The sequence below is a fragment of the Lipotes vexillifer genome, unplaced genomic scaffold, assembly GCF_000442215.2.
Source record: "Lipotes vexillifer unplaced genomic scaffold, Lipotes_vexillifer_v1.1 scaffold2653, whole genome shotgun sequence".
Taxonomy (NCBI): Eukaryota; Metazoa; Chordata; class Mammalia; order Artiodactyla; family Lipotidae; genus Lipotes; species Lipotes vexillifer.
Genome location: NW_006774392.1, coordinates 315245 through 332233, shown reverse-complemented (window position 1 = coordinate 332233; position 16989 = coordinate 315245). Strand labels below are relative to the sequence as shown.

The 16989-nt window shown below is 58.4% G+C and overlaps 2 protein-coding genes across 2 annotated transcripts in view; one reads left to right on the top strand and one right to left on the bottom strand.

The window, feature by feature from the left end:
* The first annotated feature begins 1006 nt into the window (after nucleotides 1–1006).
* Nucleotides 1007–11567, top strand: TMEM43 (transmembrane protein 43). The gene is made up of 11 exons (XM_007449152.1): nucleotides 1007–1150; nucleotides 1915–2049; nucleotides 2633–2727; nucleotides 3512–3561; nucleotides 3816–3885; nucleotides 4633–4703; nucleotides 5712–5833; nucleotides 6097–6171; nucleotides 7072–7173; nucleotides 8531–8648; nucleotides 11365–11567. Exons 1-11 carry the CDS (start codon nucleotides 1010–1012, stop codon nucleotides 11565–11567), a joined length of 1182 nt encoding a protein of 393 aa, XP_007449214.1. The 5' UTR covers nucleotides 1007–1009.
* Nucleotides 11568–14746: 3179 nt separating this feature from the next.
* XPC (XPC complex subunit, DNA damage recognition and repair factor) overlaps nucleotides 14747–16989 on the bottom strand; it is a 35471-nt gene continuing 33228 nt past the window's right edge. The window contains exons 14-16 of the mRNA XM_007449151.1: nucleotides 16293–16386; nucleotides 15696–15785; nucleotides 14747–14956 (exon numbers count right to left, since the gene is read on the bottom strand). Of these exons, the coding sequence (XP_007449213.1) occupies nucleotides 14747–14956; nucleotides 15696–15785; nucleotides 16293–16386 (394 nt within the window). The remainder of the gene's footprint in view (nucleotides 14957–15695; nucleotides 15786–16292; nucleotides 16387–16989) is intronic.

The following is a 16989-nucleotide window of genomic DNA, read 5'->3' as shown; positions in this document are numbered from 1 at the left end:
CAACAGAAGTGATATGCTCGTGGGTAGAATTCTACTTGGCCGTAAAAAGAAACAAACTACTGATACCATGACATAGATGACCCTCAAGAGCGTTACGCTGAGTCAAAGAATCTGGACAGAAGGAGTTGATGCTGTGTGGTGATTCCATTCATACCAGGTTCTAGAAGACGCAGTGATACGGATTCAAATCGTTGTTACCTCTGGGCGGTGGGGAGAGGGAGTATTGTCAGGAGAGGGGCACAAGGAGCCTTCTGGGTGATAGACGTGTTCTGTGTCTTGACACATGGGGTATGCACTTGTGAAAACCAAACACTTGGTCTGTGCTTTTTTTTTTTTTTGCGGTACGCGGGCCTCTCACTGCTGTGGCCTCTCCCGTTGCGGAGCACAGGCTGTGGACACACAGGCTCCACGGCCATGGCTCATGGGCCCAGCCACTCCGCGGCATGTGGGATCTCCCTGGACCGGGGCACGAACCCGTGTCTCCTGCATCGGCAGGCGGACTCTCAACCACTGCGCCACCAGGGAAGCCTGGTCTGTGCATTTTTGACGTGTAGAATTAAAACTCAATAAAAACAGTATAAATAGGACTTCCTGGTGGCCCAGTGGTTAAGAATCCCCTGCCAATGCAGGGGACAAGGGTTCGAGCCCTGGTCCAGGAAGATCCCACATGCCGTGGAGCAACTAAGGCGGTGCGCCACAACTAGTGAGCCTGTGCTCTACAGCCCGCAAGCCACAACTACTGAGACCACGATCCACAACTACTGAAGCCCGCACGCCTAGAGCCCATGCTCCGCCACAAGAGAAGCCACTGCAATGAGAAGCCTGCGCACCACAACGAAGAGTAGCCCCCGCTCGCCGCAACTAGAGAAAGCCGGCGCGCAGTAACAAAGGCCCAACGCAGCCAAAAAAAAAAAAAAGTATAAATAAATAGCAAAATTCAGTTTATTTTTTGAAAACCAATTTTCTTCCTTTTTTTTTTTTTTTTTATGTCTTTTTTCAGTATTCCAGTATGAGTAACAGGAAAGAACATGTCAGAATTACAACCAAGTCCCAGCCAGGCTTCCTGGAGCGGCTGAGCGAGACCTCGGGTGGAATGTTTGTGGGGCTCATGACCTTCTTGCTCTCCTTCTACTTAATTTTTGCCAATGAGGTACGATGTTCGGGGTCCCTCTGTGCAGAATGAGGGTCCCTGCAGTATCAGGGAGCAAAGGCTGTGAATTCGGAGGCTGGATATGGTAATAAGGGTCTAGATTTTATGGGGGCAGGAGCTGAATTAATCAGAGTTCTTTTGTGACCCACCTCACGACTGATGTAAGCAGGCGGGGGAATGGATCTGTTCACACACCTGCAATCCTGGGTAGCATCAGTTTCAGGCATGGTTGCATCCAGGCGTTCATGCTGGTTCACTAGGAATCTCTATTTCTCCATCTCTTGCCCATTTTTCTCTGTTGTGGATGTTTCTTTGGCCGGCGCTTCCTTTGTGGTGGCAAAGGTGGCCCCATAACTCCAGGGTCACATCCAAGCAGCTTAGCAACCCCAGGGAAAAGAGGAACCATCTCTTTCTAAATCAGTTTAGCAAAAGTCGCAGGGAGATCCCTCAGTGGCCTCAGTCCTCTCTCTGATCCGCTGCCTGTGGCCAGTGGACACAGGATGTGATTGCCGAGGCCTGGGTCACATGATTTGAACAGGTGTGCCATCGCCCCAAGTGAAGCAGGAGGGGAGGGGCGGAGAAGGCAGAGGAAAATGGGGGAGGGGTTCAGGGCAGAAGCAGCAGCAGCTCTTCCTGGCACGGGCGGTGCTGAGATGGGTGCTGGGTGGCCTTCCTGGGAGAGTGCACGTCCTGGGTCCTCTTGCCCAGGGCAGAGGGCACAGCTGTGCCCAGTGGTTGAGATCCTCACTCCCCACTGTGCACAGGGCCGCACAGTGAAGATGGCGACCTTGCTGGCTGAGGGACTCTCGCTGGTGGTGACCCCTGACAGCATCCACAGTGTGGCTCCGGAGAATGAGGGGAGGCTGGTGCACATCCCTGGCGCCTTGCGGACATCTAAGGTAGGCTTGGCGGTGGTTGCTGACCCGGGGAGGCCGGGACACATCGCAGGATATTGTCTGATGGAGGATTTGAAAGCGTGGGCCTTGGAGACGGGGACACTTGGTGTGACTCCTGCTGTATCTCTCAGCAGCCGTGTGGACCCATCTTTCCTGAGTCTCAGTGTCTTCCTCTGTCAAATGGGGAGAATAATTGTAACAGACCAGGGCCCGGTTCTGAAGATTGGGCAGGATTCAGTAGCTACCCTCCTGGCACAGTCTCTGGCCCGAGGCAAGAGCCTCACAAAGAGGCGCTTTAACAGTGATGATGGATTTGTGTGTCTGGTGCCAGGTCTTCTGTCTGAACACCCAACACGCTGTGTGGGCACCGCGCCCTTGGGCCGAGCAGCCTGAGCTGTGCGCGCGGCTCGCGTCACAGGCTTGCAGGTTCAGCACTCGGGACGGGCAGCTTCCCTCGTCTCCCCATGCGAGCAGCCGCGGAGTTCTCTGTGCTCTTCTGTCTTCTGGACCTGTTTCTCCTCCAGCCCAGCTTCCCCCGAGCCGGGCATTCTTGTCCTTTATTTTTCTTGTTTGATTCTATCTGAAGCTCTTGTCTGATCCAAACTACGGGGTCCACCTCCCGGCTGTGAAGCTGCGGCGGCACGTGGAGATGTACCAATGGGTGGAAACCGAGGAGTCCAGGTGAGGGGCCGGCGGGTGAAGAGTTGGCTGGGGCTGAAGGACGCGCGGGGATTAGGGTGATGTGCAGGTGGCGCTCACTTTGACACTTCTGAAATTTAAAGTATAAAATCTTCCTATCAGGGAAATGTCGAATTATCCCCCAATTACTGGCTGATGGTTTGGAGGTGGCAGGAATCTCTTGCAGAGGGGCTCAGAGGAGAAAGCAGGCTTGGTTAGCTCCCTTCCGGGGAAGTTGTCTGGGGCTGCCCCAGCTCAGGCTCAGACGGACCTGTGCCAAGTTGTGTCCCGTCTTCTCTTCCATGGTGTGCAGGGCATCGGGGGTGGGGGGGGTGGGGTCCTGGGTCATGTGCTATTGGATCTAACAGGAGCCCCAGGCAGGCTGTCATCGACCACACGTACTAAGAGTGAGGGTGGAGAGGGGACTCGGGGAGCCCAGGTGGCTCAGTCTGGGGCAGGGCAGCCTCAGGGGCCTCCACAGAGCTGTTGCAGAGTAGAGGGTGCAGGCAGATTGCTGAGCCCACAGGGCAGGGCTGGGACACAAGCTAGGGGAGGCCGGTTTCAGCTCAGGATGAGAAAGCTCTTTTCTCTAGTGAGTGCCTTTGAGGCCTGAAGCTGGCTGTTTGCCAGGGAGCACCCTGTTTCTGGGCTGGTGTGGACCAAGCCTGCTCCATCTGGGGAGTCTGACGTGGGAGCCCCGAGGTTGCTTCCAGCCGGAGATGCTTAGAGATGGGGATGCCTCGGGAATGATGGGCTGACTGTGGTGCTGCCTGTGCTTTTCTTGCAGGGAGTACACCGAGGACGGGCAGGTGAAGACAGAGAGGAGGTACTCCTACAGTGAGTACCGGGCCCCGGGCCTGCGGGCGGACAGGGCACCTCCCTGCACACCTTTGGGCTCTGTCCTCACCAAGCATCAGGCTCCTTGGGTGCTGGTCCTCAGAGCCCTGCTTTCCCATCCATCCAGCGAGGCTCCAGTAGTCGCCCCTTTGGCTCCCGAGTGGTCGCAGGCTTGGATAAGAGAACTTGCGGCCAGTGGGCCTCAAACCTGAGGTTTACCGTGGTTTCTGCGTTGTTCCCTCTGCCTGAAACAGACACTGAATGGAGGTCGGAAATCGTCAACAGCAGAAACTTTGACCGAGAGATTGGCCACAAAAACCCCAGGTGAGAGCTGGGTCCCCAGGCCTGAGCGTAGCCTTGTCGGCCACTAGCAGGTGCCCAGCCTCAGCTTCCTCATCTGAGTAATGGAATTGAGTTGCTTCTGTCTTGTGAGCTGATGAAAATGTGGGACAGGTTTCCTAGGCCAGGTCCTGTGCTGGGCACCAGGAACAGAGGCGAGACCTGACACCCCTGGCCCCAGGCGACCTCCCCTCAAACAGGTCACGGGTGTAAGGCTGAACTGAGTGCCTGGAGGGGTCGCCAGCGGTTGGCGTGGGTGGGAGGACAGTCAGCAGGGGCTTTCAGGAGGCAGCAGCGTTTGACCTGGCCCTGCGGGGGTTCCGGCAGAGGAAGGTTAGCTCAGGGGCAGGATGGGGGTGGCGAGACAGGCGTGACGCTGGGCTGGGCCACGGAGGGCCTTGAATGTGCACAGTGGGGTTTGGGTGTTAGCCGGGCTGGGAAGGGTCAGGAGGGTGTGAAGTCCGTGGAAGGGCCATCTGAAGGCTGTGGGGCAGGATGGGACATGCTGGCAGGGGTCCAGGCAAGAGGGTAGGAAGCTCTGGGGGACAGGAGGCCAGAGGAGGCTGCTCCTTCCGGGCAGAGGCCGAGGCAGTGGGGGAAAGACCAGACTGTGGGGCTGGGCTGGACGTGCAGGAGCCCTCTGGGTTGGGACCCTGCCCAGCACAACCCACAGGGACCCAAGCAACGCCTGCCCAGCACCCTCCTTCATCAGCAGCTCCCCCTCTCCCACAGTGCGATGGCCGTGGAGTCATTCACCGCTACAGCCCCCTTCGTCCAAATCGGCAGGTTTTTTCTCTCCGCGGGTGAGTCTCAGGCCCCTTCAGATGAGCCAGCATCGACCCGGGGCCCTGCACTTCCATCTGGCTGCCTCCCAGGAGCCGGGACCCTAGCACTCAGCCCTCAGATGCTTAAAGGGGTCCCCTGCTGTCCTGGGCATGGGGTCAACCAGGACTTTTCCAGCATCATACTTTGGGCCGAGGCCAGAGGGCAGGTGTGTCCCCAGGAGGTAGGGAACCATGTAGAAGCCCTCCTGAAACCCATACCAGGGAGCAGCTGCCAGGTGCTGCGTCCTTATCAGGCTGAGAGCCCTTCCTTGGCAGCCCTGGAGCCGGCAGCGCAGACAAGGCCCCAAGACTCCACTTCTGAGCCCCACTGTCACCCAGCCCTGTTGCCCGGGGTGTCTGGTTCATCACAGGCCCCGAAGGGACTCTAAAGAGAGGCTTGCAAGGGACAGGGTGGCACCACTGGCCGCAGAAAGTCCTGGGGCTCTGTCCCTGGGTCCCAGTCCCTGGGCCTGACCCAGGAAGGAGGGAGAGAAGACACTTAGGTGGCAGATAGCCAGGGGGACGGGGGAGAGACTGCATGAGCCAGGGCCTGGCTTGTCTGCTGTCTGCTCTGGTGCTCAGCTGGTGCCAGCCGTGCCAGCCAGCCCCAGCCTCATGCTGTTGCTGCAGCAGGGAAGCCAGGCCTGGACACAGATGACCAGACCCAAGGTGGAGTGGCTGCCAGGCTAAGGCCCTTGAAGAGCTGTGGTCACTCTGACTGATGGGGAAGAGGGGACAGGGAAGGCTTCCTGGAGAAGCTGAAGACTGAAGGGGGCTGGCATTGCGGAAGAATGGAGTTGGAGGAGGGCTCCGGGTGGGAGACAGCGTGTGTGGATGCCCCGGGTGTGTGGGGTCCCCAAGGGGCGAGCCAGGGGGTGGCCGCATGGCTGGGCTTGTGAGGGTGCTTAGAAAGGCTGTCAGGCTGAGGGTCTGCAGCCAGGAGCTGCAGTGGACTCAGCACCGTTTCTAACCGCCCGCCTCTCTCAGGCCTCATCGACAAAGTGGACAACTTTAAGCCACTGAGCCTGTCCAAGCTGGAGGACCCACACGTGGATATCATTCGCCGGGGGGACTATTTCTACCACAGTGAAAACCCCAAGTACCCCGAGGTACCCAGCGGGCTCGGGCGCTCAGATGGCAGAGGTCAGGGCCCCAGAGTCCTGCCCCCGACAGTGCGCGGGACTCAGAGCCCAGCTTCAGAGTCTGGTCTGGTTCCGGTGAATCACAGCTACACCCGGCCAGGGAAATTGGAGGGGAGAGGCTTTCTGGGTGACGGGGCCACCTGGGCAAGGGCAGAGGTCATGGGAGTGGGGCGCGCTGTGGGCCTAGCTGACAGCTCCCACCTCCCTCACTTGCTTCTCTTCCACCCCAGGTCGGAGACCTGCGTGTCTCGTTTTCCTACGCAGGGCTGAGCGGCAATGACCCCGACCTGGGCCCAGCTCACGTGGTAATCAGCTCCCCGGGCCGACTCAGGGGGGCCTTCTTGGGAGCAGACGCTGGGGCCCAAGCAAAGGCTATGGGCGCCCCCCCCCCCCCCCCCTGTGTGCACACGTGCCCTGTGCACATCCATGGGCCCCAGGCTGAGGGCGCTGTGCTGGGAGTCTCGCAGCTGGGCCCGATGAGGTTGTTTGAATCACGTGCAGTCCCTCTGCCCCCAGCCCCGGCTTCTGCTCTATAGAGAGTCAGTCCTGCGTTCCTGACCCCGTCACCCCGGCCCCAGCCCCTGCTCAGCCCTGACACGCGCTTCTGCCCGGGCTCCTCCCTGGAGCTTCAGACGGAGCAGCAAAGCGGGAGCTGCTGTCCCCTGGGCCGACGTGGAGGCAGAGGCTCAGGGTGGCGTGGTGTTCCCGCTCGCTGCCTCGTTGGCACATGGTGAGGAAGGGAGCTAGGCCCGCGGGTGGTGGCCCCGCAGCTCTAAGCCTGAATTGGCGCCCCCCCCCCCCCCTCCACTGTGTGCACACGTGCCCTGTGCACATCCATGGGCCCCAGGCTGAGGGCGCTGTGCTGGGAGTCTCGCAGCTGGGCCCGATGAGGTTGTTTGAATCACGTGCAGTCCCTCTGCCCCCAGCCCCGGCTTCTGCTCTATAGAGAGTCAGTCCTGCGTTCCTGACCCCGTCACCCCGGCCCCAGCCCCTGCTCAGCCCTGACACGCGCTTCTGCCCGGGCTCCTCCCTGGAGCTTCAGACGGAGCAGCAAAGCGGGAGCTGCTGTCCCCTGGGCCGACGTGGAGGCAGAGGCTCAGGGTGGCGTGGTGTTCCCGCTCGCTGCCTCGTTGGCACATGGTGAGGAAGGGAGCTAGGCCCGCGGGTGGTGGCCCCGCAGCTCTAAGCCTGAATTCTCTGACCAGGTCACCGTGATTGCCCGGCAGCGGGGTGACCAGCTGGTCCCGTACTCGACCAAGTCCGGGGACACCTTGCTGCTCCTGCACCACGGGGACATCTCAGCAGAGGTGAGTGGCCACTGTGCACCTGTGCTCTGCCCTCCAGTGGCATGTCACAGACTGCCACCACGGAGGCAGACCCAGGCCCCGAGGCGAGAGAAAGCTGTAGAAGGGGTTAGGTCTTCCTGTGTGTGCAGCCCACGTCCCCGAAATGGGGAGCAATGGGCACAGTCCCTGCAGCCTGGTGTGAGGGGCAGACGCTGAGCTCACAGACATGGAGACAGCAACCTCCTGTGGCAGCGGGCAGCCGGGGACGTTTCTGCTGAGTCCCAAGTGGAGAGAAGGGGCCAGCCAGTTGGGCTAGCAGGCCAGGGCCCTCCTTGTCGGGGCCAGGACGCCGGGTGACCCTACCCAAGGAGGGGCGGGCAGAGGCCCGTGAAGGCTGTGTGAGCTGGGGTGAAGGGGTTGAGCTGCGCGGCCCCAGGACCAGGTGAGTGAGGGCGGGCGCTTCCAGAGAGACCAGGGCACCCACCCCATCCGTAAAAACGGGGTCACGCCTCACCCAAGCCCCGAGGAGAAGGGGTGCAAAGATGTGCCATTAGTTCAGTGCCTGCCTTAGAAGTTAGCCTCTCCTCTCCAGGCAGGAAGTCCTTCCCTTTAGCAGAAAATGTGCTTGTATGTTGTTGATGAGCACAGCGTATCCGAGGAGAGCTGTTCTGAACCTGCTCTCAACCCATAAGCGTTTGGAAGGTTAAGGTAGTGGGGCAGGCGGCAGGGCTTAGCTGTGACCTTTTGACCCGCTTATTGGGCCTTCAGCTGTCGTCCCCTCCCTTCGGCCCCGTCCAGGAGGCGCTGGGCTGTGCCTTCTTCTTGAGCTTGGGATGAGGGTGTGGTCAGGCTGCGGCCCAGTAGCCAGTTACCAACCTCCAGGCAGGGCTGGCCCCTCCCAGCCTGGTGACTGTGAGTCACCCTTTCTCAGGCAGCTTTCAGGGCCCCAGGGAGTTTCTAGAATTAGGAGGCCCAGCCCAGGCCTCTGTCCCGGGGCTCCAGCCTCCCGCAGGTGGGGCCCTGGTCTCAGAGCTGCCCCCCAGAGTGCTGGGGCTCGTGGCTTGACGCCGCATGGGGACAGATGACCCCTGGCAGGCGCTGCTGCGACAGGAGGGTCAGGTTTATTCGATGACCCTCGGTGGGCTGGCGGCTCTTGGAGGAGGTGGGCTGTGATCTGAGGGCCCAAACCTGCCTGCTCTGTGCTGCCAGGTGGGCGAGGCACGTAGGCCTGGGTAGTGCCCTGTCCTCCCTCTGGTCTGTCCAGAAACGCAGTGGCTCCTGGGTCAGCCCGGGCCCCTCGGCTCTGGCCCTGCCGACTGGGTAGGCTGGTGACCCCCCGGAGCTGAGACGTGATGCCCTCTCCCCGCTTGTCCTCTAGGAGGTGTTTCGTCGGGAACAGAAGAGCAACTCCATGAAGACGTGGGGCCTGCGGGCGGCCGGCTGGGTAGCCATGTTTGTGGGCCTCAACCTCATGACGCGGATTCTCTACACTCTGGGTAGGTGGGGAGAGACAGGGCCTCCTTGGCCTCTCCCACCGCTGCTCTCCCTTCCAGCCTGGTGGGGGGCACTCAGCCCATCCTGTGCCCCCAAGGCTTTGGGACGAGAGAGCAGGGGAAGCAGGATGCGGGTCAGGGTGCTTCCAGGGTAAGACCGGGCGGATGCTGACTCCTGAGGCTGTGGGTTTCCCCGCTCCGTCCACCCGCCCATCCCCTCAGCCCTTCACCCCTTCATCACACAACCAAATAGCTGTGCTGAGGAGGCTGGCCGGCCCGTGCCAGGCCTGAACAGAGCTCTGGATTCCTTTCCTGGCCTGGCTTCGGTTTCCTCACACCTAATTTGCAGAGTTCTGTGAAATGTTTGGCAAATAGGAAACACTCAGGAACTGTTATGCTTCACCCCCACCCCAAATCCTGGGCTGGACTTGGCACGGCCGCTGGCAAGTCTGGAGCGCAAGGGAGAGCGTGCCAGGCTGCCCATGGCCCGAGTTTGGCCCGCTTGAGCCCCAGACCTGCCCGAGCAGCCCAGACTGGCTCAGGAGGACCAAGTGCCCGGGGTGACTGAGTGCTGGGCCTTGGCCGCTCTCCGGGAGGATGGGGCTTCTCTGGGGATGCCCCATCCAGTGAGATGGTTCTGTCCACCGTCTCTGGGCCCGGAAACGCGTCCCCCGCTTACCCTCTCCAGCTGGGGAGAGTCTGGCTGCAGTACACGCAGACTGTCAGATCATTTTATAGCTGGGAAAACTGAGGTGAAGAGAAAGGAAGGCTGCTTCCCTTGGACACAGCTGAACTGTGCTCAGAAAGGCAGCCGTGTCCTGGGCACAATCGCTAAGTCCATCGTGGCTGTGACCTTGGACAGGCTGTTTCCCTCTCAGGGCCCAGTTCCACCATCATCAAGTTTATCTCATAGGGCCCTCCTTTGACTCTCCGACTGGTTCTCTCCATACTGGAAGGCTGATCCTCCAGAGTCAGAACAGACATGAAAGCACAGAGAGACAGTGCAGGGGAGGGACTCAGGAAGCTGAGCAGCGCAGGGCACCCATTCACACCTCCACTCCTGTGATGAGCACCTTCCGAGTGCCTGCTGTGCGGAGGACGCTGCTCCGGGCCCCACAGGCCACGCAGCCAACAGTACGGACAAGGTCGCTGTCCTCTCTGGGCTTAGCGCAGAGTCTAAGACATGAGGCTCTGCACTCAGACAGTCTTTTTTTTTTTTTTGGCTGCATTGGGTCTTCGTTGCTGTGCACAGGCTTTCTCTAGTTGCTGCAGGCGGGGGCTACTCTTCACTGCAGTGCACGGGCTTCTCATTGCGGTGGCTCCTCTTGTTGCAGAGCACAGGCTCTAGGTGCACAGGCTTCAGTAGTTGTGGCATGCGAGCTCAGTAGTTGTGGCTCACGGACTCTAGAGCGCAGGCTCAGTAGTTGTGGCGCACGGGCTTAGTTGCTCCGCGGCATGTGGGATCTTCCTGGACCAGGGCTCAAACCCTTGTCCCTTGCATTGGCAGGCGGATTCTGAACTGCTGCGCCACCAGGGAAGTCCCACTCAGTCTTAAGTTTAAATCCTGGTTATGCCACCTTCTAGCTGTAAGTTTAACTCCCATGCCTCAGTGATCTTGTGGGTGAACTGAGGTTAAGAGCAGTACCGGCCTATGCTGCGGAGCAACTAAGTCCGTGCGCCACAACTACCGAGCCTGCGCTCTAGAGCCCATGTGCCACAGCTGCTGAGCCCGCGTGCCACAACTATTGAAGCCTGTGTGCCTAGAGCCCGTGCTCCACAACAAGAGCAGCCACCGCAGTGAGAAGCCCGCAAAGCCCGTGCACTGCAACGAAGAGTAGCCCCCGCGAAGCCCACACACTGCAACGAAGAGTAGCCCCCGCTCGCCGCAACTAGAGAAAGCCTGTGCACAGCAACGAAGACCCAGTGCAGCCAAAAATTAATTAAAAAAGAAAAAGAAATGTTTAAAAAAAAAGATCAGTACCGGCCTTACAGGGTGGGCGTGGTATGGTGCGACACATGGTCCCACGGTCAGTGCCCAAACGTGACACGTGCTTGTGGGGGCCCTGCCGTCGTGGCAGACACCGGGGCCGGCCGTGCAGACCCAGCGGCACCAGACCCCTGGCCCATGGGAACTGAGTGCAGATCCCCCCAGTGGATGATGGCTATGGAACGCCTGCCTGCAGAGGCCAGGAGGCCAAGGACGGGTAATTTCACAAGGGGTGACGGATCCGAGACTGTATCATGTTGGGCAGTAGACTGCAGGGTCCTCGAGGTGGGCGGCTCGGGCCTGTTGAGTCCCCTCAGCCCCTCCATGGAGCTGGGTACACAGGTAACTGGTAACGGCTTGGGTGACTGAATAGGCCCCTCCAGGAAGGGCTGAGGGGCCCAGATAAGCCCCCCAGGGGGTTTGGCCCAGCCTGCTTTGCGAGGGGCAGCAGCCAGGTGCTCGCCACCATCCCCGGAGAGTCTCTGTTCTGCCCTCAGCACACGAGGGCTCAGAGCACGACCACGCGCCCTCGCTGGGGCCGGGACGGGCTGCAGTCGGGAGCAGGGCTCCTCCTTGTGTGACCTCCCAGCTCCCTCAGGCCACATGCCCCCCCACCACTTCCTCTTCCTCCCCACCTGGTCCAGAGACAGGCAGGCTGCTGGCTGGTGGGGGCGGGGAGAACAGCAGAGCACGGGGGCCTGGGAAGCCTCACTACCTCTCTCTTCCCCACAGTGGACTGGTTCCCCATCTTCCGAGACCTGGTCAACATTGGCCTGAAGGCCTTTGCCTTCTGCGTGGCCACCTCGCTGACCTTGCTGACTGTGGCCGCTGGCTGGCTTTTCTACCGGCCCCTGTGGGCGCTTGTCATCAGCTGCCTGGCCCTGGTGCCCATCATCGTTGCTCGAACACGGGTACCGGCCAAAAAGCTGGAGTGAGCCGGGGCTCCGGCACCCACTGGACACTGCCTGTGCCTCGGGACCCAGGTCATCCCCTCCCCCAAACCCACGTCGGTCTTGGATTCCGCACGTGCCCCACTCAGGTGGCAGCCTTGGCAGTGTGCATGGGTGTCGGGTTGGCGTCCATCAGTTAGCACTTCGCACCCCTTCTTGCCAGCGGGCAGCTTTGGTGGCAGGAGGCAGCTCCTGTCCGGCAGCGTGACACGCGCCCTCCTGCTTGTTTCCTTCTCTTGGGGCCGTGCGGCCACTCGCGTGTTTCACTTAGCTGATGTCTGCCGCGGTGGTGACACTCAGACCTGGGGATGGTGTCAGGCTCCACCACAGCCACCGCTGTGCCCGCCTCCCAGGACAGGGCGGCAGGGACGCCACATACCCACTCTGCGCACGGAGCTTGATTCGGTACTTAAGAGAACCAGGGGGTGTGGTGATGAGGAAGGTGGACGTTTGTTGGGCTTTGCACGCACATTACCATTTGGCAGAATCTTCGTGGTGTGTAGGACCCCCACAGGCCTGGTTGTTTCTTGCCCCTTCATTTCTCTGCACATAGCTCCCCGACCTGCCCTAAGAGGGGGCGGTTTCAAGTCAGATCTAGAAAACAAACACCTCTGGAATGATTCACGTCTCAGTCTGTTACAGAAAAAACCCCTTTCATCTGTCAGTTGAAGGTAGTTCAGAGCACAGAAAGTTCAGTGGGGCTGTTACTTACCTGGTTGAGAAAGTTACCTGTCGGTATTCTGGGTCCCTGAGAAGCTTTTCAAAGCTTCAGGTGCTTTGAAACCAGTGTTAGCAAAAGGCTCGTTTTCCCTCTGGGAGGAGATGGGCGTCTCCATCCGGGAGAGAAAGGCATTTCCTTTCATCCTCTGGCATCAAAACCCAGACTTTCTTGAAGATGATTTTGAGTTTTTAGTCAGTTATCCTAAGTGGGCTCCTTCGTGGTGACACCCCACCCACCAACCAAAATCAGGCGTCAGAGGCTGCAGATTTGAAAGCTCTCTGGCCTGGCTCTGTTCATCACAGGTGTGCTTCTGACATTAGCATCTGGGCCTCAAGTGGCTGCTTCTGGGTGATTTATGTGTTCAGTGTCCACAGCTTTATTCCTAAATCAAATCTACCCATGCTTATTTAATTCACAGAGTTGAAGTTTCCCAGCTACTCTCAGCACCCTTTGAAAGATCAAGTATGTTGTAACACTGATGTCTTAAAAGACTTGTGTGTCCTTTATCTTTTAACCATTTGGAAATTGTTGTTTTGCTGGGAGTGGCTGCTTTAGTGGAGTATTTGGTAGCGGAATAGGGCTCAGAACGTCTGAAACTCAAGAGCTAATAACCTCTCTCGTTGTCCTGGGGCATTTGTGGTATAAACTGAGATTTTTCATGTTCACAACAGCCAGCCCCAGCGATGAGTTATCTGGGTTTAAGGACTGAAATAGTGTTCACTGTTGCTTGTTAAATGAACAGTTTCTTCGATCTCTCAACTCTTAAAGATGCTTGTGGAAAGCACAGTGACGAGATGATGGCTAAATACAAAATCCTTGATATTTGGTTTGTGTAATATTTTTCTTGTACAGATTTTAAATTACTGCCAATTTCAAGTGTTCTTAAAGACCAAAATCATGTTAAGAAATATTTCAAGCCTTCGGGAAATCATGACGAAACTTGTATTATCTTTGTATTTTTGATAAAAATTCAAAATAAATTTCTAAATATCTTTTGATACAGGAACTTGCCATTATCCCTTTTCTTTTTGCATTGTCTGAAATTTCTGTCTGAAAGAAAGAATTCAGCCATAGAATTTATTCAGCCAAAGCATTCAGCCAAAGAACATGAATTTTTGGAACTTAGGTTCTAAATTGCTTTCGGTGGTTAAAATTGTTTTCAATTTTTTTGAGAAGGCACCCCAATATCTCTAGCACTTAGAAACCTACTCTGGTTTGTGTGGACTTAAGAGCGGCTCCCACCTTTGCCAGTCTTCAGATCGTTCTCAGAGGTGGGAGGGAGCCGGCGGGACCCGGCACAAAAGGCATCCCGCGTTTGCCGCTGACGAGCGGTGTGGCGCTAGGCATGGCAGTGACCTGGGCCTCAGCTTCATCTGTGGCACGGGGCCAGTGCCTCTCTATGGAGTGAGATAAAGCCCACGAGCACCTGAAGCAGTGGGCGGCCGCGAAGCGTCCACCCTGCAATTTGAACTTCTCTCCCCTTGTTATAGGATTTGTAGCAGGTGAGTGGTAACTTTTCAAAACCTGAGGTTTCACTCTGTTTCCAAGATGCATCCTAGGAGCTGCCATCTGCCTAGAGAACTAGTTATTCCTGCAGAGACAGGGCAGCGCTCTTGACTCAACTCCCAGAAAACAAGGTGCTCACTTCCAGGAGGGTGAGAGCCAGCTCCGGTGCACAGTGCCAGACCCCGCGGTTTCCATGGCAACCCCCACGTGTTTCACAACAGGAGCCTGCCTGCCAGTTCCTGCGGCATGAGTCACACCCCAAGTGTTTTGTTTCCCTTGGATAAAACTGACTCAAATTTTTAATGGCTCCTGTCAAAGATTAAATCATATCTCCTGGATTAAACAGAAAGAAAAAAATTCCATGTGTGTAATGCTAAGTTCCCAGGCTGCGGGAAAGCAAGATCTCATCTTTAATGTAGTCACGACCTGTATACAAATCACTGTCATCCAAGTGTTCTCATCTGATGTAAAATCTGAAAGAAAACGTACAGTCACGTCTTTCTAGAGAAATGCTTTATTTTTTTCCTCAAAATGTTATAAAAGTTATTTCTCCTAAATATCTACAGCGCACAGGGCTTTATAAATGTATCCAGTAATGAATAAAATCTAGTTTAACACTGATCCACTCTTCCTGACATTTCTTTAAATCTCATCGTTTGTCCTTTCCTTTCCTGACTTTAGCTCTTTGTTCTAGTCTTCTGCCACCACGAAGTGTTACCTGGGAAAGTAGGTCCAGCCATGTCACCCTGAGACGGCCTGCACTGACCTGCTCTCCCCGCACAGCGTCAGGCAGCGTCGGGGACCTGAGTGAGGGCAACGAGGGGCCTGCACAGAAGGGGCCCGAGTCTGCAACAGCACGAGTGTCGGACACAGGAGGGATCTACCCGGGAGCAAGGTCTGGGGCACGGCTGAGCCACCGAGGAGGTGACCACTCACATCACAGCTTCTCAAACGGGAACAGGTGGGAAGCTGCCGCCGCCTCCTCCCTCCTGCTCTTCCGGGGGCACTTCCGCTTCTCCTCTACCTCGCGGTTTTGGGGCCAGGAGGCCGCCAGGATCCTGGCCACTTCCGCTGGAGAGCTGGTCCCCTCCTCCTCGTCTGAAGAGAGTCCTCCTCCTGCGTCTGCGTGGGGAGCGGCTTCCTCACTCTGCGGGGGGGGACAGTGGAGGAAACTGCGTCAAGAGGCAGCGACGCCCCGGCAGCGCCGAGCCGTGACCCGGAGGACAGGGCTCAGCCCAGCAGGTCCTAGAGCGCTTGCTGTGCACACAGGGCTGGGGACACAAAACTGCCCTCGAGGAGCTACGAGCAATCCAGGAGGTAACTGCGTTTTCTTCCTCGTTTCTGAACAGAACAGGTGCACGAATGCACAGCACCAGCGCTCAGTGCCCGCTGCTGCGAGGACGGGCTGCGGAGGGCAGGGGGAGCCGGGCGTGGGGTCGCAACTGCCCCCAGAGCGTGTCTGTGCGTCTCTGACCGCTCCACGTGACTGTGTCCGGGGGCCTCTGTGCCCCCCATGGGAGCCCGCAGAGGGGCCTGAATGAGCACCTGTGGGCCTGGGGGGTGGGGGGGTGGTCACAGCCCCAGGGGCAGCACAAGGCCAGGAGATGCAGACACCTGTCCCCCCCACCCCCCACCCCGAGTGGGCTCAGCACCAGATCCAACCCATAGCAGGCACCCTCTCGTGCAGACAGGGCGGGGCTGGCAGAGCAGCCAAAGCCTGACTCCAGGACACCTTGGACACCTTTCTGAACGTGAACGGGACACAGGGCCTGGGAGACACAGGTCTGTGGCACCAGAACAGAGCTGACTTGATCTCTGAGCAGAATCGGCCCCTGGTTCCCTACCCGCCCCCCAAACCTGGCGTGTCCTCCAAGGACCACCCTGACCTGAGCCCCGTAGCGAAGCCTCAGCCGCTCCCGGATGAGCAGCCCTTTGACCAGCAGCTTCCAGTTCCCCAGAGCCCGCTTCTCCCTCTTCTGCAAAATCAAACAGAATGGAAAACACTGTGTGCTGCCGTTTCCGGAACATAAAGATACAGGTAACGCTTCAGATTAAAATAGTTTCTCAACCATACCAGGTGGGATTCATAAAGTGCTGCACATGAAAGGCACCAAAACCAAAAACCTCTTCTTAATTTTACCAACTCTAAAGTGTTTAGTGGAGGAGGGGGTCCGGGACCTGGACCACAGGTCCCCCGCCCTTTAACAGAGGCGGGGGTCGGCAGCAGGGGTAGCGGGCCCCGGAGCCCGGATCCAGGCAGACAGTGGACAGAGACAGGGTTCTGAGGGGCAGGCAGGTCGTTGCTCAGTGCTGGCTCCCCGGTGCCTCCCAGGAAGAAAGAGCCAGAAAGAGAGCTGAACCCGGGCTCTCCCCTCCTCTTACACGTGGTGTGAGGGAGGCTGGAGGGAACACCAGCTCCGCTGTGTGGGCTCCCCACCTGTCTGCCGCCCCACCCAGGCCCCGCCCAGGCCCCGCCCGCTCACCTCCTTCTCCTTCTTCTCAATGAGCGCCTGCTCGTTCTCCCAGGCGGCCAGGAGCACGTCTTTATATTCCTCGCAGACGATGTAGCCATCGGTTCTGCGGGGATCAACACAGATGGCCTCCCTCGAGTCTGGGCCTGCTCTGGCCTCTCCCCTCCCCTCCGCGGGGGGCAGCGGGCTGCTCCTAAGCACTGGGGGCCCTGAACTATTTCCAGGCCCAGCAGTCAGTCCGCAGTGCCGGCCGCAGCCGCTGGCTGACACCACCCACGCAGAAGGCAGGCCCCTGGACCCCAGGCTGCGTCCTCTTGCCCAGCCCCTCCCCACCCCCACTGCAGGGCAGGGCGGATGTCACCAACCAGGAAGGACGCTGACCCTATCCGGTCACCCTGACCACCCCCAGAACAGCGTGTTAATCCACATCGTTAGGATGCTGGTTTCGCAGCTTTCACTGGTTTTGCAGCCTCTGGTTGGAAGCCAGAGTAAAAGTATAAAACATCGAGGGTTAAGGCTGATTTTGCAAATCCAGAGTAAAACCTTAGGGCTTCCCTGGTGGCGCAGTGGTTGAGAGTCCGCCTGTCGATGCAGGGGACACGGGTTCGTGCCCCGGTCCGGGAGGATCCCACGTGCCGCGGAGCGGCTGGGCCCATGAGCCACGGCCGCTGAGCCTGCGCGTCCGGAGCCTGTGCTCCGCAACGGGAGG